Consider the following 22,748-nt stretch of genomic DNA (forward strand, 5'->3'; position numbering starts at 1 on the left):
ACAAAATTTCAGATCTCCCTGGTTCATTGTGCCCCATAAGCAACTGTCATATGTGTTAAACTGAATGTCTGGTTGTCAGGAGCATTATGAATGACAAACAAATACATTCAAATTTTCCACATGCTTGCTTACGTCACTCCTACACACCTGCTGCAGGAAGAAAATAAATGCACCACAGGATTAATTTAATGCCTGCTTTTTTGTTCTTTACATTTTTGGCTTGCTTCATTCGATTTGCTAGCTATATCCTATTATGTCGTAAGGCAGATGACTACCCTCCATATTTGAAAAGGAAACATGATAGTTTGCCTTACAAATCTATCAAATAAACGTTTATTTACATTTAACGCCAAGTAGATCGCCTACGTTTAGCGGACGCATCAATAGTTATTAAATAATAATCTGATAAATGTCTAATGCATTACCTTTCATTCCACTTTTAAAAGGAAAAATACATTATTATTTGAAGAAACAAACAAATAATTTTGGTTGTAATTTAGTAGTTAATATTTAGGGGATAATTTAGCAAAATATGATCAGCGAAAGCAACAATCTTTCTGTGACAGACACAGCCTAAAGAATCTTTGACTGCTGAGCAGTGTTTTCTTAAGATTGTTTTTTATCACCCAGCTGGAGGCTGTGTGCTACATGAGTATTTAAATACGTGACGTGGCTTTTTAGCCCATTATAGAAGAGAGACACATGCCTACGAATTCAAAATAGAAAAAACTTTAATGGATTAAACAATATGCTCTTGTAGATTTATAGATATTAATCTATTAAGCCTTTGGAATACGCATTTGACCAGTTTATTACAAAATAAAGTATGTAGAAAAAGTCATTGGTCTTAACTAAATCTCAAATCTTGAGACTTTTTTGGTGGGCAATAAACAGCCAAATGTCTTCTTTCATAAGAGACCAACTTTAGTACCGAATGTATTCCATCATTTATAACTTACAACGGTTTAAGTGTGGATTGAGCATTTGTATATTCCCAATATATTTAGTGACACATTGAAGGGTTAAAGCACAGCTATGGAAAAAGAAAGGCTGACGTTTGCTTAACTAAAAACAACAAAAACTACATAACCCGTCCTACCGGCTTTGGAGCTGCCACACGCATCTATTGAGCTGTTTAAAGTGTGAGTCTTAAATATCGCTGCTGACTCATAAACAACAACAAAATATATGAACAATATTAACAGTCAGTTGATTTGATTCGACTGCAACTCATTTATTACATGGTGTGCCTCCAAACCTCTTATTTACACTTTGCCAGGAAAAATGTCTATCTTATATGTCTTATCAAAACGCTTGCATGAGAAACACAAACTACCCAACAGTTGCGACTTTTCCATTTCATTTTGTTTACTGATTTATAATTTTGTAAAACTTTTATTTTATAAACATCTTACAATAACTCATTAACATTTTGTCTCTAACTAAATCTCCTGTAACGCCTGTAACAAATACAACAAATCCCTAACAACAGAAATGATGGTTATGGCGTAACATTATAGGAGCTTAAAGATGGTTTCAAACTCCCTCTTAAACAAACGCTGCATTCTACCCAAGTCACCATCCTACAGAGAAGAGAAACAAAGAACAACTTAAAAAAATACATTCGAAAACATAGATGGTTAAGACTTTGTGTATAAACTGCTGTAAAACTCACCGCTTTGGATGTGCAATGTTGAAAAATGTGTTTAATATCTGTGACAAACTCGCCCACTGTCTGATAAGTGTCATTCTGCAAATTCTGCTTCACATCGTGAGTTTCACACATTTCCTTATTGACAGAAACCTGTAAACCAGCAGTGCACATGAAACACATTAAACAGGCCATAAGAACTTGATAAGCAAATGTAACTGCAACACAAACAAATGAAGAAGATTTACTTTGTGCAACAGGTGTAACAGCAGATACTGGCAGTGCTGAAAAACAAACACGTATAGAAATAAATGTGCTGGTTAGAGAAAACATGTGCTCACCCACCACAAGGTGTGTGTTTACACTATTAGCTTCAAGAAGAAATGCTTTCCCTTTTCATATCGCACTTCAATGCTTTTTGTTGTGGCATTATTTCTATGGTTTTAAGTAATATATTTTCAGATTTTTGTTTCATGAAAATCAAACCAATGACACCATCTGTTACTCGTTAGTTTGTTATGTTTTTGTGTTTTTACCAGTCTGTATTGAGAAAGTGGACTGTTCAAAACATCCTGTCGTGTCTTTTTATTAGACCCCTTAACTTTCTTCATCGTGCAAAATGTACAACTCCATCGGCTTCTGTTCACAACACAACACACAGTATTATATTGCACATCTGTTTAGGTTGTGTCTACATTTTTTATTCTCCTCTACTCTCTCTCTCTCTCTCTCTCTCTCTCTCTCACCCGGAGTCTTTGTCTACAGCTGGCAGGTGACAGTGTGGATGAAAAGCTCGTGGACACTCATCACAGCACACCAGATCTTCTTCAGAGTCACACACATTACACACATCATCATTCTGGAATTGATCATAAAAACAAAATGAGTTTGTGACAGACATGTTAAAACTAACTCTTTCAGAAATGTGATGCCCATGAGTGTTTTGACTTGGTCGTTGTTGTGAACGAAGGCTTACGGTGTCTTGATCCAGTTTTAGACAGAGATCACATTCACAGTTCAATGCATGTGGTTCCAAAACCTTTTCCTAGGAAGCAGATTAAAATTGACCAATTAGTGTGTCATAAATGTTAAAGTTGCTGTTTACTGAAAGGGACGAACATTATCTAGAAATTGACTTTCTTGAGTTGTATTTGTTCTCCTCTCAACAATGACTCTGTTTGTACCATTATAAGTTTTCCTAGTGGTCTTCTATGGATCACGATGTCTTTTTTCCACGTTCCATCTTGTTTGCTCAATCTGATGAATTCTTCAGGGGTCAGCCAGAAATCTTCAGTTCTTATGCATTTCCCACAAAACTCTGAGACAATCACAGCAAGACTCAAATGCTCTGTGGCACTTTATATACATTCACAATATGCAACCTGTCTAGAGAAAATCTTCAGTTAGAAATAGTATGTGAAACAAACCTGTGGCAAAGCGACTTTTGTGTAGAATGCCAGATAGGGATCCACAGGTTACAGGTAGGGTGGGATCTTGAAACACAATCTTGTCAATTTCTTCCTCATCGTTGATGTTGCCATTGTCCTCATGGTGGCCATTATCCCTTTTTTCTGAGTCTGCAACAAATGCACAAACACTCGAGACACATCTTATAAAACCTAACTTTTTTATTATTATACTGACCAGAGCTGGAGGGAAACCGCTTCTTCCTGGACTGTGATCAAAAGAAAAGGTTATGGTAAAGGCCTCAATGGTCATAATCTGAAATCCCATTTTGGGATAACATATTTTAAAATATCATACTATGTGTAATGGGAATTTTTGGTATCTGCATCTAACCTTTGTTTCTCTGGCATTGCCAGCAGCATGTGAGGTTGTAGCAGGTGAGGTTCTAGATACAGACGGTGAGGTTGTAGGAGCAGCAGGCGAGGTTCTAGATACAGAAGGTGAGGTTCTAAGAGCAGCAGGTGAGGTTCTAGATACAGCAGGTAAGGTTCTAGATACAGAAGGTGAGGTTCTAGAAACAGCAGATGAGGTTCTAGATACAGCAGGTGAGGTTCTAGATACAGCAGGTGAGGTTCTGGATACAGCAGGTGAGGTTCTAGAAACAGCAGGTGAGGTTCTAGATACAGCAGGTGAGGTTCTAGATACAGCAGGTGAGGTTCTGGATACAGCGGGTGAGGTTATAGGAGCAGCACGTGAGGTAGTAGGAGCAGCAGGTGAGGATTTAGATGAGTTCCTCTGTTAATTTAACAGACAACATTGTGTGAAATTTAACTCACATTTAACACTACTGCAAATTTTTTTCATAAAAGTGTGTTGAAAAGTGGCCGCAATGCATTGACATAATAATTCACGGGGAATCTGATCTTTTGATCAGGGTCTTACCTTCATTCCCTGAAGTCTGCTAGTAACAGGTGAAGCATTACTCTGTGAGACAGAAAATTGCGATTGTTTGTTATAATTTTCAAAAATAAATGTTGTGCTATTGAAGAAACAAACCTGTTCATCTTGAATTCTTCTTTTTTTTAAATTTGGGGATAGAATAAATTCATCCTACAAATAGAAAGAAAACAGAGATGAAAGATGTGAAATAAGCCTCCACTAAACACTTAATTTTATGCCAGTTTTAAATAATGAAATTATTTTCCGTTCCATTCTCGCTATTAAAGATTTAATTTGATTAAATATGAAATCATGATCTGTTGAATAGCATTATTGAGCACTACGCTTATTTAAACTACAGTTAAACGTGTTAATAAGTGCTATAATCACACGTGCACCTCTATGAGTTTCTGGAGTGGGAAACCGAGGCAATGGATGCTGTTCTTCCACTTCTTGTTTTTCTCTTTTCCTCCAAACTTCTCAAATTCTGTGGGATTGAACCACCGCCCTTTGCTATAGATACACTTCTCATCTGAAGACACACAAACAGTCTGTTTTAAGTTCAATCAGCCTAAAGTAAAGTTCTATCAAGCATTACTTTAAATCAGTTATTTAAAAAGAAAATTGTACCGACTATTAGAAAATTTCTCCCGATCCAGGGAACCCTCTTTATTTCCACATGTAACAGGAACTTGAGGATTGTTTTTCCTTTGCTCTTCCAAAGACTGGCCGGCATCTAAACAAAGATTGTGTATCAGGCATTAACAAGACTCCACTCTTAGCCCTCATATTGTCCTCGTTCCTGGTTAAACTACAGGTGTTTGGGGTCAACCCCAACAATTGATAAAGTAATTGTACATTTATTTCCCCTGTAAAGCTGCTTTTGAACAATGCAAATTGTGAAAAGCGCTATCTAAATAAAATTGAATTGAATTTAGCAGACGCTTTTTTCCAAAGCAACTTACAAAGAGATCAGGGAGCAATAAGTGATAAGTCATAAAAGAGCAATAAAACAATAGATGCTGATGCAAAGTTAGTTTCAACAAAAGCTAGACCACTACCTGAGAAAGTGCGGGTTAGTGTAAAACATTTTGTGTGTGTGTTTTTCCTGTGTCCTCCAAATACTAGATTAATAAATACATTTTTATATACCTTCAGAACAACCATATCAAGGCCGGACTCTTATGTGAATATAAATAGGAATGTAGAAAAGACACAAAATTGTATTCCACTGAGATGAAGGGAATTCTAGGGAAACTATAGGGAAAACTTGATTGGGGACATATTGACCGCAAGTAGAGATTGAGGGTTAAAAAATAAAGGTGCTTTAAAGGATCTTCACAGCGATGCCATTTTGGTTCATCTATGGTATCACGAAGCAGCTTTATTTTTATGAGTGTTGAAGTCAAACACCCAACAGATGAATGCACTGCTTCCATTAATGGTTGTTTTAGCAATTTTATATTTACTCACTCTCATAACTTTTACTCGTGGCTCCTCTTTTCTTGACCGATGTTGTTCCTTTCTGCTTACTCACTTTACAACTTTGTGTTTTCATCTTCCTTTTTTTCCCTTTTTGTCTGTTCTTTCCTTCATCCTGACTCCAGTCAGAACCTGAACTGCTCTCTGGGTCCCATGCTGATTCAGATTCAGCGACTGAATCTTCATCCATCTCCTGTAGTTCTCTGAAACACTTACGTACCATAATATTTTGCATAAACTTTTTTTTAATCTGAGAGTGGGGATCCAGAGAGAATTTGCATTCACTGAGGCTGTTAAGGTAAAATGCTTAAATGGTGCAAAACCACCACAATGTCAACCGGTCACTGCTCTGATTATTAACTCTGATTATATATAAATCTCATGTGTAGTATTTTTATAACTTCAATTATGATTATGGTTATTAGTTATCAAAACCTGTATATTGCAACATCCCTAGTTTACACTTTTTCAGATTCTCTCTGACCAAATATGTGATTATGAACCAAAAATATTTGCAGTGTTCGATAATAAAATCTTTGCAACACTAATGTCGTAAATGTCTTTTGAATTTCTTAAAACTAGAAAAAGAATCTAGCCTGATATTTACTGAAACAAAATCAACATGGAAAGAGCGTTGTTCAGTTTCTCACTCACACCCAGAGATAGATTTACACAGAAACGAAACTAAAAGATATTTCCTTTTCGTCTGGGTTTCGAGTGACAGCAAGTGAAGAAAATGATGCAATTATTTTCAAACTCTTCTTTGTTGATTAAAATGAACTTTGTGTGTACTCACCTTATATTGTCCAAAGCCGTGATGTCTTTTCATTCTTTTACACAGACAAATTCTGCACAAATGACCAAATACTCAGTTTCTTTTTCCTTTCAACAAACCCCGCCTTTCGGTCCATCTGCCTTCCTATTGAATCATAGCCTGCCTGACAGCTATAAGTCTTGATTTATAAAGAAAACTTCACTCTAAAAATGTATAATGTTAAGTAGCTTCTACATAAAACTAAAAAATGTATAACTTTTAATTTTCAAATCCTTTGTACACAAAAATAGAAATGAAAAGAAAAGCTCAAAAGTATGCATAAAGTGAATGGAAAATTTCCAGTTGTGCAAACTACAGTTAAAATTAAGTAAACTTAACATACACTTCCAGTGCAATGAACTTAATATCATCATCAGTACAAATGCTGTGAGGAATACCCATAAGTATAACTGAAAAGTTTGATCATTTGTACTTTTAAATAATAAGTACTTTTGGGGCATGTATATAGATTTAAGATGTATTTAGTATTACTGATGTTGTCTTGTAGTGAATAATAATTTTTCAGTGAAGTTACAGGTGATTCGTGTTTGCTTTGGTAAGGAAAGACTCTGTTCAACCCATCATATTTCTAATACACGCATCATAAATATAGTATGTTGTGTGCATCTGTGCACATTCATTCAATGACTGAAATCAAATGACTCATCAGTTATGTCAAAACGTATTAAAACTGTGTTAACCACACAACTCATGGCAGTCAACATAAAAACAACTGCAAAAGACAACTTAAAGAGATATGTTTAGCTTTTGTGTAAAATATATTGAATTTATGTCTAAATGACATTCACATCAGTAGCCTATTGCACATGCTTTGTCTGAATTTCAGACTTATTTCTCAGTATGGTTTCTATTCGATGTCTGTCTTTAGACTGAATCACGCTGAACAAGAATTTGTTTTATAATTACATTTTGCTGCTGTCCTTCCAAACCTTTGTAGCTCCACATTTTATAATTTAAACAACTATTATTATTCATCCTTTATGTTTGTCACTGGGTTTTAAATAAACAGTTTTAAAAACATTTTGTGTGAACTTTGACAACACAGAATTTATTCATCTAAAAAGTATATTTCGTTTTCTGAAAAACAGAATTAAGACATCACCGTTTTGGAAGGACAGTGAGGATTTGGACTTATATTTACATTACAGGACTGAAAGAGTTCTGCATTTCAGTTTGTTGAGCTTTGACCTGGCTGGTCTCCTTTTCAAGAGGTACTGGCATTTCACGAGTTCGCCCTCGCCGATAAACAGCTCCTTGTTGGGATGGTAAAGCATGGGCATGAAGGTTATGCGTATTTGGCGTGTTGTGCAAGGAGTGGGCTCCGAGCTCGCCGGATCTATCTGAACACGGAGCACTTTACCCTGGTCAGAACAAGTTTTCCTTTGTATCTCTCTCTTGTTTTGTTCTTGTTTTCTCCATCGAGGGTTTTTGGTTTGAATAAAGCCTTATTTTTGAACACACGCCTGCATGCACTAAACCGTGACAGGATCCTGCAAAGGACTTTGAAAACACCACTGTGTTAAGTTAACGTGGCCTAGAACTCACACTTATTTGATCTGCACATTCAGGTGTCATTTTTAAAAGAGAAGCATTATAATATTTGTTAAAATACCTACTTCTATCTGGTTTTAATGAGAGCGGAGACAACGATAAAGATGTTTGTAAAACAATCAACGAAAGAAAAAGAAACACTTAACGTTTAAGCAGAAATGACAGAAATAATGGTAATAGTAAAACTAACAATGAACAATATGTTTTTACAGCTTTTTGTCATCTTTGCTAATGTTTGTAGACTCGGTCTGGTATAACTTTTGAAATTGATGTGATTTTAAATGCTGAATAAAACCGTGTACGTGTTGTTCATGTTGTTAATTCACAAATGGAACTTTATTTTACACGAAAACAAAGATATTGCTTAAAGGATGAAAGCATGTTTTACAGTGCAAAAGCTATATATCACATCTCTTCCATAAACATTTTCTAGATTTTTTTATGTCAAGATTGTCACATGATGCTCAAAACGTGATGTTTTATCATGATTTAGGGACAGGGTGTTAAATGATGATCAAACCATGATGAGAATGACAGGGGGTGCAATGAAAGATAGTGGCATATTTTCTAAATACCGGACGATACCAAAATGATCGCCGAGCTGGAAGGAGAAATGTTATTGGATGGTGAAGATTTTCTGAAACTCCCTGTCAAACAAATCCTTCAGTCTGGCCCCCATTTTGCCGAACTCATTGTCCTTTAAAAAGCAAATGAAAAAAAGCAGTCAAAATATCAAACATACATCCATCATAATCGTAACAATGATCATTAATATAAACATTAATATATTGTAGTTAGTTGACAGCAAATGTAAGCTAAATACAATTTAGCTGCATTTAAATGGTGTTTGTGGGCGATTTATTGAATCTGTCTCTCCTTGTCTCACCTTGTTGAATGTGTTACAGTTGCTGAAGATGAGCTGCAAATCCGACACAAAATCTCCAACAGTTTGATACTTGTTTCCTTCCAGTTTCAGCTTTATTCTGTCCAGCCACATCGGCTGCGCAATAAACTTAGAGTATCTGCGTACCTGAAGGTTTCATTTCAGAAACATCACATTGTTTTTATATCTTAGCATTATAAAAAGAAGAGGTGTGAAGCAGACCGCCATGAGACAAACAGGCAGACACAAAGAGTTTGGCTTACTGTTTTGCAAGGGTCTTTCACAAACACGCGTTGGACGTCCTCTCTGTACATATATAACAGCAGGAAATGGCAGTACTACAAAATAATGACATGAATTATTAGTTCATTCATACTAGACTCATAAATTAAAGAGTTACTATTACAATGTCCTTAAAATGACATTTCATGCAGTGCGTAATGTTGCTGTGTGTGAATGTAAGAAGCCTGCCAAGTTGGAAAGCCGAAAGTGAACGAATAAAGTTATCGGCCTGGGAAAAAAGGAGTCGACTCTGAATCAAGCGAACGAGTCGTTTGTCGTTCTAATTTCAGTTGTGGGTCAGATTTGCGTCACTCGGTGTAATGCCCGCATTAGACAGATGAATCGCCGAACGAATCATTTGAGAGTCAGTCAAGAAGTGAGGTAATAATATCCACCTATTATTAGAAAAGTGTTTTTACAACTTGTATGTACGTAAACTTGTTACTGGACACTCCATAAACTAAAGTAATCACTAAATATTTACTCTTTAAACATCTGGATGCATTAAAGGGGTCATGTGGCGCGAATACGTGTTTTTCTGTTTTTGGTGTGTTATGAGTTGCCCATGCATGTATTAGACACTTAAAATTGCTAAAACGTTAAAGTGTCGCAACAAAAGATGCATTCTATAGAAAGCGAATGCTCATCCAGACCTGCCTGAAACGCCTTGTGAAACCACACCCCCTCAAATCTATGTCAGTTTGTGGTATGATTCTGACTAAGACCGCCTAAAATGTAAACGCAAGTACGGTGGGCATACTTGTCAGAACAATTTCCATCACACGCTTGCAGTATTGGACCAATCACTAGGCACTGGTTAACTAGCCAATCAAAACATCTGCACGTTTTAGAGAGGCGGGGCAAAGAAGAGATACAAATATGCACAGTATGTGAAAAATACAGCATTTTTTAACCTTAAATCGTGTATACACATTGAATTACATCTGTCTTTCAGAAGAAATAAAAGGTTTTGTTCCCAAAAAAGGCTTTGCTTACTTTTTATATGTATTTTTTTATTTTCTGGATTAAAAACATGCGCGTTGTAATTTATAAATCGTGTGTGTCCATTTACCAGTTTGTTTTGGGAGGACACTTGGAGTTTCAAAGCTTCTTGTTGAGTCATGTGACTGGGGTCACGCCACTGTTGACTGGTCCTCAGCACACAGAAGGTGCACATCCATTCTCTGCATGTACAAAAGAGCATTTTATCTACAACACACACTCAGTGATAATCAAATGATCGATGATGAAATGAAAGAAGACATCCTCTTTTTCTTACTCAGGTGAATCTCCGGTTATGGCAGGCAGGTGACAAGCTTGATGAAAAGCTCGTGGACACTCATCACAGCACACAAGATTTCCATCAGTATAACATTCGTAACACACGTCATCATTTCTCTGTGCCAACTGATCGCAGGACAGCATAACACATTTAAACATTTATTATCTCAAACACAATGTATTGTTCAGTGATAAAATCATGGAGACTATAGCATGATCTAACATCCAATTGTGTCCAAAGTAAATGTATTTGGCACCAAATAAATCTGGGTAGCACTCCGATTACAAACACTGACTGTGTTTTACGTTATGTAATTTATTCAGTATAAATGACAAATTAATATGAATTCATGTCATGTCGGGTAGGAGCGATTCTTACCAAGTCAAGTTCTTGATCGCTGCATGTCCCACACCCACATAGGAGTGAATGGATGTGCAGGATCGCTTTCTGAAAATAAAATCCCATCTGTGTTTCTTCTTCTTATTTAAAGGTTGTTTAAATGATACATACTAATATTAAGAATTTTTATCATTTATACATATTCTTGCAAGTTAAAGTTCTTACAATCACAAAACATGTTATTGAAGTAATGTAGATAGTACATTAGTATTTTAGTCATAAGTGAGCTTGTTCAGATGTTTAAACACCTCGGCTGAACCTGAATAAAGCTCGGGACGGATTTCTGACTATACCGATCAGGCAAGTACGTGCTCCATCGTCATGAAAGTTTATCATCTGCACATGTTTTAAAGGGGAAGGAAAAACTTTGTGTGACTTTTTACTCACCCACATGACGCTAAACCTGTTTAGAAAACTTCCGGCGTCTTCGGAGCGTAAATGAAGATAGTAAGGTGACATTCGAGAGATTTCCAGGCCTCCTCATAGACATTAAGATGTCCGTTTTTGCCAAGGTCCAGAAAAGTACTAATGACATCGTTAAATTGGTCCTTTAATCGATATATTTTCCTCTGTCTTGTCAGTGTATGGCTGTAGTGAGGTAGCCGGGATTCGAGGGACTTCCTCGTATCACAGAGGAGATCGGGAGCATAAGAGGAAGAGCGACCGGACCGTCAGTGAGAGAGGACCAGGCGTGGAGTTTATGTTGTGGTTTTATTATGTTTGTATGGCCGGAAGTCGACCGCAAGGGGCATTTTACTTTGTTGGTTTATTTATTTTATTAAAAGTCTTTTTACATTCGCCGGTTCCCGCCTCCTTCCTTCCTTTTATGGATCTTGTTACAACGGTGCACTTCTTCTTTGTCATCTTCTTGGATGAGAGCCCTTTGACACATGTGAGTTGGAGCGTGGGCGTCCAATAGGGGCAAGCTCCATGCGAAGTTTGGCGTACAAATCTAACACGCATGTGTCAAAGTGCTCTCGTCCAAGAAGACGACGAAGAAGTGCTCTTGTGATCATGCGTCATACACTGACGAGACAGATGAGAATATATCGATTAAAGTCTGTATTTTGGTTTGTTTTTCGCACATAATGCATCCTTGTCGCTTCAAAAAATATCATCTGAGCCACTTTGCACAGATGGACCAATTTAACAATGTCTTTAGTACTTTTCTGGGCCTTGGCAAAAACTGACACATGATGTCTATGAAGATGTCTATGCCTGGAAATCTCTCGGATGTCACCTAAATATCTCATAATTTGTAACCCGAAGATGCCAGAAGTTCTCTAAACATGTTTGACGTCATGTGGGTGAGTAAAAAAATCACACAAAGTAGATTTTTGGGTGAACTTCCCCTTTTGTCGTTGCCAATATAAATATATTCAAGTGCAATAATTTGTGAAAGAGAACTCAGTGTTCCCTCGGAGCAAGTTTACAAGTTGTGCCTGTTTTTGCGTGCTTCACAATCCCTATTTTGGTTTGGTATCCTCGTAAAGATGTAAATGTATACTGTATACTGGATCCGTGTTTGTGACAGCAAGATTAATCTATACTAAATTTAATTGTCATTTTACATAAAAACAACTAGACATAAATTAGAATGAATTAGAATATCGCGTGGCACTGAATTAGGTTTTTTTTTATTATCTGTAAGCCATAATCATAAAAACTTCAAGAAATAAAGGCTTGAAACATTTCACTCTATGTGTGATGAATCTATATAATATATTTGTTTTACTTTCTGAAATGACTGACAAAAAATATTGACCTTTTTCACGATATTCTAATGAATTGAGATGCAGCTGTAAAAGTGTAAGCATGGTACCTTCAGTAAGAAGCCGAGAGTTCTGCCATGGCACTGGATATCTCTTCTCCAGTTTGCATCAGCGAGAGTTTCCTCCCGCATGACAAACTCTTCCGGCGTGAGCCAGCTTTCATCAGTACGTATACATTTCCCACGCAAACCTGTGACACAGATCAAATAAATGACATACAGCTCAAACGCAGCCAGCGAAACACTTTAAACATGCAGCACAGAGACATTATCAATGACAAAGTGAATTCAACTATTAAAACTAGGGCTGTGCGATTTGGGGGAAATGTGTAATTGCGATTTTTTTGACAGACATTTGATTTGCGATTTAATTTTTCTAAGTCAAGCTTCAGCTCATTGGTATTGCCTGTCATAGTCTCAAAGATCACAGTAAGTGTGAATTTTAAGGGCTTAAATGACTTGATGGACTGACATGAATGCAGAAATGAACTACTATCATCTGTCTCTCTACACCTCACGGTGGGAGAATGTGAGAAACCGAAACTCATCCCCTCTGCTCAAAACTCCCCCCTTAATGATCCGTGAACACCCTGTAGGTCCAATTCATTGTAAAATCATTACATTACTCATCTTAAATCTCATTCCGCATCTTAAACTTAACCATGCACATTTATTCTACCCGGTAAATAAATAGTTGACCAACTTTAAATGTCTCCATGCATTATAAGACAAAAAACTATATCTGTGAAAGACTTTTAATAACAATAATTCTTAATTAAATTCTTTAAAACAGGGTCATATTCACCATGCAATACATAATAAGACATAATAAACAGTGCGGTTAATTTACTATGGTTCGGTTATGCCCCCAGGTAACATGACAAAAATCACCCTCTTGCCTGAACAACATAAAATACCTCATTCATGAATCATAAAAACCGGCCGCTTGTGATTCATGACTTGCAATGTTTTGGAAATGGGGTGTGTCAACCGAAAAAAGTTCTCTTCTTGTGTACCTGAAAGTTATGAACACTAGTTTCGCGTGGTCGCGCAGTTGCGTGAGGAAAGTGTGCGGCTGATCCACGCAAGAAATCTCCGTTTTCTTGCGGCGAAGAAAAAGCAGCAAATCTTCATTCGTTAGAAAGTCTAAAGGGTCCATTTTAAAGGTTCACTAGTTCCGCATGTATTGTAGAGGCCCAATCAACAAATAACACCAACCTGAGGCAAACCGATATTTGTGTAAAGTCCCAGTCAATGAAACACAGGTGACTTGCAAAGAGGGAGCCTGGAAAACAGATAGATCCATGTCTTCCTCCTCCTCCTCCTCCTCCTCTACACTCCCTCTGAACTCCATTCCTCCTGACCCTCCTTGTTCTTCAAAATCTTCAGCGTCTCTTTCCTCCTCCGTCACGGCACTGCTTTCTGATTCTTGTGGCGAAAAGAACGTTGTGTTCAGACAGAAAGACAGACAGGAAGTGGGTAAGCGTGTGTTTGCTACTCACCAGCGCTGGAGCTCTCTGCTGAACTGGCAGAAACCTGCACAGGCGCATTCTGCAGAAAGGAACCGTTATTAACCACATGAATTTCAAAAACAAATAAAATAAAAACTAAGGGAGCTAAAGCAGATACATTTAAGACACATGCGCGTTTACTCCTCTTCATCTGTAGATGGCCTTCCTGAGAAGAAAGTGAGAATAGAATAAGAAGCTTTCCTCGATTTACAGAGGAGATGAAAGTGTTTAGATGTTTAGTGCACATTTGGGACAGTCAGGACAATTTCAGTGTAAATTCATACGAGAAGGAGGATGGATAGATGGATAGACTACTTGCTATATTTACCTCTAAGAGTCTTTTGAGTGGTGTTCTTCTGCAGCGAATGCTGTATTTCCAGTTTTTGCTAATTTCTTTTCCCCCAAACTTCTCAAAAGCAGTTGGAGAAAACCAGCGTCCTTTTGCAAAAATACACTTCTCCCCTATAGCGAACATCACAGTTAGAGATCACCATTACAAACATCAGGTGATGGAGTGGAAAAGTACAAAGTTATTGTGAACCTCTGGCGAGCTTGTTTCGATCAAGAGTGCCTTCTTGTTGGCCACATGTTACGGGCAGCCGAACTTTATAAATAGCCCACTTCCAAATCTCCTCTGCCTCTCCTTTCTTCACAGGAGATGCTGTGAAAAAGACACATGAATCATGGTGTAGCCTAGATGTATGTTTGGTAGAAAGTGAAAATACAGTACAGTAGCAGCAGGACAAAGTATGTCCGTCTTTTGTTCAGGGGCTTACAGAAGGAGAGTTTCTTGTTCGATTTTTTCCGAGCAGGCTTGGAGGCGGATGAAGGACCTGGACCATCACCGTCCTCGCCACTTCCATCGTCTGTCTTTCTCTTTCTTTTTCCTTTCTTTTCCTTTGCTTTCTCTTGCTCTCCTTCTGCATTCTCTTGCTTTCCTTCATCGTTCTTCTTGTCATGTAATGCTTCGGCATCAAGATGTTTCTCGTAGAATTTGAAGCTACCTGGAGAAATGAAGAACGTATACTGTAAACAATGCAAATGATACAAGTCGTATATCAGGGCTACGTAAAGCACACACATCTAGATATAAAATGACAGACCGTCCAGCAGGCTGTTCCTGAGCAGGAGTATTGTTGGGTAGAGCTGTAGGATGTGATCTTTAAACATACTGCTCCAGAAGCGATGCATACAGTGAGATCTATTTTTCTCCAGCCAGTCCAAAACATCGTAGACACCTCTCTTCTTTTGCTCACGAGAGCGCATTTTTTTTACCTTCTATATCAAAGAGAGAACTAAAATGTAGATTTCAACGTTACTGTACCTTGTAATTGAAGAGAAAGAGAGAGAGAAAGGGAGTCAGACAGAGAGAGGCAGAGAGAGGCAGAGAGAGGCAGAGAGAGACAGAGAGACAGAGAGACAGAGAGACAGAGAGAGAGAGAGAGAGAGAGAGAGAGGCAGAGAGAGGCAGAGAGAGGCAGAGAGAGAGGCAGAGAGAGGCAGAGAGAGAGGCAGAGAGAGGCAGAGAGAGGCAGAGAGAGGCAGAGAGAGGCAGAGAGAGGCAGAGAGAGGCAGAGAGAGAGGCAGAGAGAGGCAGAGAGAGAGACAGAGAGAGACAGAGACAGAGACAGAGACAGAGAGAGAGAGAGAGAGAGAGAGAGAGAGAGAGAGAGAGAGAGAGAGAGAGAGAGAGAGAGAGAGAGAGAGAGAGAGAGAGAGAGAGAGAGAGAGAGAGAGAGAGACAGAGAGACAGAGAGACAGAGAGACAGAGAGACAGAGAGAGAGAGAGAGAGGCAGAGAGAGGCAGAGAGAGGCAGAGAGAGGCAGAGAGAGAGGCAGAGAGAGAGGCAGAGAGAGGCAGAGAGAGGCAGAGAGAGGCAGAGAGAGGCAGAGAGAGGCAGAGAGAGGCAGAGAGAGGCAGAGAGACAGAGAGAGGCAGAGAGAGGCAGAGAGAGGCAGAGAGAGGCAGAGAGGCAGAGAGAGACAGAGAGAGGCAGAGAGAGACAGAGAGAGAGAGAGAGAGAGAGTCAGACAGAGAGAGACAGAGAGAGACAGAGACAGAGAGAGAGACAGAGTCAGAGACAGAGACAACACAACACACACAACACTGACACAACACACACAACACTGACACAACACACACAACACTGACACAACACAACACACACAACACTGACACTTGTGACAGGATCCTGTCACTTTCACTAAGAACTTTTGTCAATACTTCGCACTTTTATGTCTGTATTGATGTGTACATATTGTTTCTTATATAGGATACTCTTATTTTATACAGAATGTTTATATTTAATCTTCTTGCTTTGGCAATGTAAAACACTTTTTATCATGCCAATAAAGCTTTTTTGAATCTTGAATCTTGACAGAGAGAAAAAGAGAGAAAAAGAGAGAAAGAATTTGGAAACACAATTTATAACAGAAACAGAGAACACATCTACTACATTATTTATTACATGTTATCTCACAAGGTAAAAACCAAATTTTCTTCATAAATTTCACACAGAGCTCCATTACTGCACCATATTGATTCAAAAGTATTAAGATTTTTCATATTTTTATAAAAAAGAAAATCAATCAAAACCCTAGACTTTATCAAGGTTAAAAAACACACATTAACATCGAGCTACTGTCATAAATAGCCATTTTTGCTTGCCCAATAACAAAATTAACCAGCTTAACCAGCCCAAAATAAAAGTCTCAATGCAAAACCCTTCATAAAAATCCAAATCCAGAGAGGGAGAGGGAGAGGGACGGAGAGACGGAGAGGAGAGAGAGAGAGAGAGAGAGAGAGAGAGAGAGAGAGAGAGAGAGAGAGAGAGAGAGAGACCTACTTGATAGGTTTCCTCGGGCAGCAGATCGTGGTCGCGCAGTTGCGTGAGGAAAGTGTGCGGCTGATCCACGCAAGAAATCTCCGTTTTCTTGCGGCGAAGAAAAAGCAGCAAATCTTCATTCGTTAGAAAGTCTAAAGGGTCCATTTTAAAGGTTCACTCCCATTGATCCTGCGGCATTAATGGATTTCAATACTTTACAAAGGACAGAAAGCATTCTTGAAAAAAATGCCTAAAGTCTGTAACACAGTGTGACGTAATGCATTTGGAATATACTGTTATCAAAAACGACTTACAGTGCATTGAAAGAACAGGTTTTGTGTTTTCCATTGGGAATGTAACGCAGGATCTTGGTGTTGGGGTCGCACTTTAGCCTAACACTGTATAGGCCAAATGTCCTGCCGTTACTGTCTGCGTCAAAATCAATATAAGCACGTTCGACTCACGCGTACCTGACGATCGGAGAGTTGTTTATCGTGTGTATTCGTGCGCTACAGAAACGGAATGACTCGTTTACAAATCTCCCGCCAGCATCAGACACTCTAGACTCAAAAACAGTCAAGGAAGGAAGTGATGTAGCGAAAGCAAAGTCAAGATCGACCGATAGCGGGACTGACCGCCCCATCCAGAACTGAAAAAAGACGCGTCTGTAATGCAGTATTGATTCGGTCCACCAGAGGCCGCTCAAGAAACATAATAGAACACGAGGAAAACACCAAAAGCCTGACTCGAAAATACAGCATGGTACTTTCAGCCACTGGTGATTTTTATAAGAAGCAATGCCTTGCTTTAGATCACAGTGGTGAAAGAACATCAACGCTGAATTATTGTGTTAACAATCTCTTTTCAAGTACCACAGTAGTTTTTCCTGTAATAAAAGACACTACAAGCACAACATAGTGTAGTCTTTTAGTTTAGTTTTAGTTTGACCTTTATCGTCATTGCACGGTGTACAACCAAATTTGACATCTCTCATAGAAAAACAAACAAACTGTATTCATCAAAGTAAATAATTTAAGAATAATAAAAATAGCTTCAAGTGTCTTGTGCATGTTGTTTAAACAATATTGCATACATGTCCGTTGTGAGTTATTAAAGCAGCTGTGGGAGGACAGAGGCAATTCAGATCAAAAATTGCGGTTGGATAAAAACTATTTCTAAATCTGCAAGTGCAAGTCTTTAAAGCTCTGTAACGTCAAACAGATCACGAGAGGGATGAGTACAGTCCTTAATGATATAAGATGTCAGTCCCTGCGTGAACCATATGCTTTCATGCTTAGAACATCTATGTTCAAGTTCCTGTGTCACCTTCAATAAGGATAAACAACAAATGGTAATCAACTTTGCTTCTTCTGAATGAAAACTTGAATCACAACTTAAGAGAGCTTAGTCACTGGACGTTTATAAAGTGATAATGCATGAGCCAGCGCTGCAAACACAGACAAATAGCTAAAATACAATAAGCTTTGAAGGTATAGAAGATGTGAAATTTAGTAGGTGACAGAGGAGTGAAAAGTAAAATCAAGATGCAAATGTTGATTTTATACTTACAACTTTAATTGAACATTTCTAGAACAAACATTGCAAGCACTGTTGTGATGTGCATTTTTTTTATAGAAATGTGAATGTCACAATTTGGCAAAAGCAGGAGACGGACATTTCACACTGTGGTTCACACTATTAAATAAGAAACAAAAGATAGCGTTGGAAGATTTATCCGACAGATGTATGTGGGCTCAGTAACATATCTGCCATTAACACCTTCTGGTATTATGTGCATGTACAATTCTGCATTGTTGAGTGAGATTTCTTTTTTTAAGTCACCATGAATATTCAAAGTACTTTACACAGAGTTGCAGTGATTATTATAAATGCATGCACACCATTATTGTTCAAAATTCATTTGCACTTGTAATCTAGAAACAAAAACATTAAGCTCCTCTCCCCTCTCAACAACTCTTTGCCACATGACGTCAGCAACAATTAAAGAGGTAGGACTATATTGACTGTCCTATGGCCAGGCGTTTTTGGCCCTCCCATCCAGGCCCAATTTACAACGAACCAATCACAAAGGGAAGGGCAAAATAAAGCCAGAATTTCCTTCAAATTTCAGAAGCCGCTTCACTTGGATATACAGTACGTCAAAATATGAATATAAGTCAATCGTGTCTCATGGAGACTTTAAATGCAAGCTTCTAACAATGATTTAGTTCCTTCGCAGTTAAAAAAAAGAACGGCCCACACTCTACATCAGGCATTCTGGAAGAAACCATGTGACGCAATCAGATAGTCATGCACACAGTACCAATGATGCTTATACATTTTTTCACATAACATGCAGCAGGAGGATCAGCTTTTAAAACACTGGCCAACGTTCAGAGGAGGATTTTAAACATGCGGTTATCCCCAGAGTGCAGAGCTCGTGTGATCTATGGCATAATTCATTCAGCTTGTTCACTGGTGTACGTGGAGAGACTGGTCCATGCTGTGAATTCATTTACTTGTGGCTTTTTCATCTTCTCACAGTTGCGCAACAGATGCACATGTTGGCTACCCCATAGCACAAACAACCCAGATTACTAATAAGACATATTAATTAGATGTATTGATTTAGTAGTTAGTTTTTTGTGCAGAATAAAATATTTCTGTATAAACGGAATAATCAAATGATTTACTGTAGCAGTCCATGTTTGGTACAATATACTAAGGCAGTTGTGAATGCTCCTTTGAACTTTTATCATACGTGTCATTTGTTCTAATATTTGGTCATTCAGGATTTTTGTTTGATGTAAACAGGCTTGCATAAACATTACGCTATTACAATACACTGTATTCATCACACTGTATGTGATGAAATCCATCTGGAAGAATTCCTTTTTAATTATTTAAAGTTGCATGGTGCAGTTGCATTTGTTAAAAACAGTAATACGTATATTCTTCTGCCTTATACAGCACATTTTTAAGGGAGCTGAGAAAAGGTTAGTTTGACTTTAGGTACATCCAGACTGATCTCAAGGAAATGTGAAACTAAAGTTCAGTGAACTGTACAAAAACACATGACTGTTAGAAAAAAAGCAGTAATGATGCCCCACACCTAAACATAACCATCAGTCCATCACTGGCACAAAAGCAGATCGTATCAAAATGTATGAATGACATTATTCTAAATCATACAAATTAGCCACCCTATGTCCGAATTGAGTTGAGATTGTTTTGGTCAATCTAACACTTTTAGCATGTTCTGTTGTACAAATGATACTGGGGTATTAAGTCTGTTCTCTTTTGTATGTATAACGTTGATGGAGTAAATAAGAGATGTGAAAACGATTTGCAGACCTCTCGCCTTTGTTGTCTCGAGCAATAACGTATTTCGCTCCTTATCTTCAGAAATGTTCTTTTGGAAGGAGATTTTACACACCATGTGCAGTACCCTACTATTACATTCTTCACTGAGCCAGTGGTGTTGCATTATGTATGCAAACAAATACATAAGAAAACAAAATGGCTCATTAAACCTCATTACATAATGACAAATGTATCTGTTCTGCGAACCCAATATTATCGCAAATCATTCATCTAAATTCTACAAAGCATCCTGTGTTACAGTACATTAAGATAAGGTCTAACTAACTCACAAACACACAGATTCATTCTGTTTATAAATACTGTGTCACAAGGATAGACGTCAAGCTCAGAAACAGACTGTATTAAATATTTATGACTCTTTCTTTTTATACCCTTCATCTTGTGCATTGCCTCACCTAATTATTTACTCATGTTGCGATACTACTTCTCGGCTCGTTCTTTCTCTCTCTCTCTCTTTCTTTCATGGACTGTTCTGTCATTTTAGATTTAGATGGAACTGCAATAAAGGTAAGGTAACCTGTTTCTGATCGTTGACAGCTCTCTATGTCCAGTCTAAATAAGACATTTATGCATGCAAATTCATTGCACGCAGCTGTAAGAAGAAATAAATATATTAAATACCCACGCGTGAAGAGGGAAAGGTTGGAGACACTCTGCTGGTGCACAAACTCACTCAGAAAGCGCAACGATTCATATATTATTCAGCCCGAGAGAGAGAAAGAGGGAGAAAAAATTGTAACATACAAAAAATACTTGAGGCGGTGCTATTTTGTAAATATAGACACAATTAAAGGATGATGAAAGCAGACTGTAGCCTATTCTATTTTCACCCTCAATGCTTTAGTGCTTGCATGAAATTGTTAGAAATGTTGATGAAAATGTAAAATTTTAAATAATAAAAAATATTTTTCTATATGTTAAAGGCGGGGTGTCCAATTTCTATTAGCCGTTGTTGATGTTCAGATCACCAAAACAAACCCCTACCCCCTTCTTTGGCTTCCGTCAACGCTCGGCTCGACTAATGTCGGACACCCCGCCTTTAAGCAAATAAATATTTCATTAACAAATTAAATCTATGGCATGTAACTAAGTGTAATAATTGACCGTTGGGTGATGTACAGTAATCTAAAATAGGATAGTTCACACCAAACTGATCATTTTGCCATCGTTTCAACCTGTCTGACTTCCTTCTGGAGAACACCAAAAGAAGATATTTTGAAGAATGTTGGTAACCAACAAGGGCGGTACCCGTTGACTTGCAGTGGGGTTTTTTGTCCATAAAGAAAATGGGTACACCATTGTTCAGTTTCCAATATTTTAAATGACAGGGACGGCATTTGCTTATGGCAGTTACCATAACCTAGGTTTTGGTGAAATGATGCCACTGGTAAATCATGACAGAATTTTCAGTTTTTGGTGAACTGTCCCTTAGAAATACCTGGAGAGAGCAGTAAGCAAGCCCATTCTTCTCAATGGTTGTCTGGACTACATGTTTGAGAACCCTACATAGATCAAAAAACAACAATAATAAAATAAAAACGAATACTAAGAATTGTAATAATTGTTATTATAATGAAATAAATTGTCCCATATAGTTCAAATTCACAAATGCATTTAAATTGGCCCAACACATTGGGTAATGGTGTATTCTCAACATTTCCAGCAAGCGCAAAATGTGCCATACTAATTTATCAAATATTCACCCCTCGAGTAATATTAACAGTAATTTGTGTCATAAGCAGTAACTGTGTTCTGGCAGACCTGTAAGCTTTCATTCACCAATCAGCATCCGGTCCCGCAGCCAACCACTTCACAAAAGGAGATTAGTGTAAACACTGGCTGCAAAAGAGATAGATAAACAAAGTAAGAAAATCTGCATTCATCCCTCAATTTCACTTTCGTTCCCACTGCTTCTTTTCACAAATCACACGCTTGCCATCACACAGTTATGTAATGTGTGTAATCCCTCTGCCTTTTCATCTGAACATTCATGATCACTGTCGATCTTCCTTTACTCTTGTTCTCCATCAATCACTTTACATGTCACTCTTTATCACCATCATTTCCCAGCAGGTGCTTTTCCAAGAACATTTGATCCTGTTCCATTTGAAAAATTAATTTCAACCCAAATCCCGAATCTGATCTTTCTTGTGTGCTTCACTGTATTTTACTTTAAGCAGTCAGGTGTGCCGTTTTCCTTACTGTCTGATTCTGGCTTGCATACCCGTTTCAGCTGCGTCTCTCTGCGGTATGTTCCTGGTCAGCAGAATGTCAGGCAGATCCCGCAGTCCCCCAGAGAGAGCAAAGCTGTTAATGTGGAGAGAGAGCCAGAGACACACGGCACAAACTCACTCACTCACTGATCTGAGCTCAGTTTATCTGAAATACAGAGAGGGAGGGAGACGAAAACAGAAACGGTAGTGGAAATACAACATGTCTGGAAAAGCCTCCAATCTAAACAAAAGGTGATGGATTGATGGAGTGGAGAAATATAAGAAAGATCAAAACATAAACCTGCTTCAAGAAAGTATTTCGGTAAATAGGAC

General features: G+C 38.0%; 1 protein-coding gene across 1 annotated transcript; it reads right to left on the reverse strand.

The window, feature by feature from the left end:
• Positions 1-715: 715 nt before the first annotated feature.
• On the reverse strand, positions 716-17,508 carry LOC306894883 (uncharacterized protein). The gene is made up of 31 exons (XM_079457720.1): positions 17,133-17,508; positions 16,840-17,007; positions 15,097-15,271; positions 14,770-14,997; positions 14,535-14,654; positions 14,322-14,455; positions 14,112-14,159; positions 13,985-14,033; positions 13,701-13,910; positions 12,534-12,673; positions 10,691-10,759; positions 10,310-10,437; positions 10,103-10,214; positions 9,012-9,086; positions 8,752-8,895; positions 8,486-8,562; positions 6,276-6,327; positions 5,471-5,690; positions 4,632-4,733; positions 4,396-4,529; positions 4,115-4,168; positions 4,001-4,042; positions 3,452-3,853; positions 3,296-3,326; positions 3,079-3,228; positions 2,836-2,969; positions 2,398-2,696; positions 2,188-2,290; positions 1,900-1,935; positions 1,676-1,804; positions 716-1,583 (listed from the first exon to the last, which is right to left on the reverse strand). The coding sequence occupies exons 2-31, from the start codon at positions 16,981-16,983 to the stop codon at positions 1,515-1,517; spliced, it is 3,810 nt and encodes a 1,269-aa protein (XP_079313846.1). The 5' UTR covers positions 16,984-17,007; positions 17,133-17,508; the 3' UTR covers positions 716-1,514.
• Positions 17,509-22,748: the final 5,240 nt, after the last annotated feature.

Source organism: Barbatula barbatula (assembly GCF_947034865.1).
Source record: "Barbatula barbatula genome assembly, chromosome: 5".
NCBI classification, from domain to species: Eukaryota; Metazoa; Chordata; class Actinopteri; order Cypriniformes; family Nemacheilidae; genus Barbatula; species Barbatula barbatula.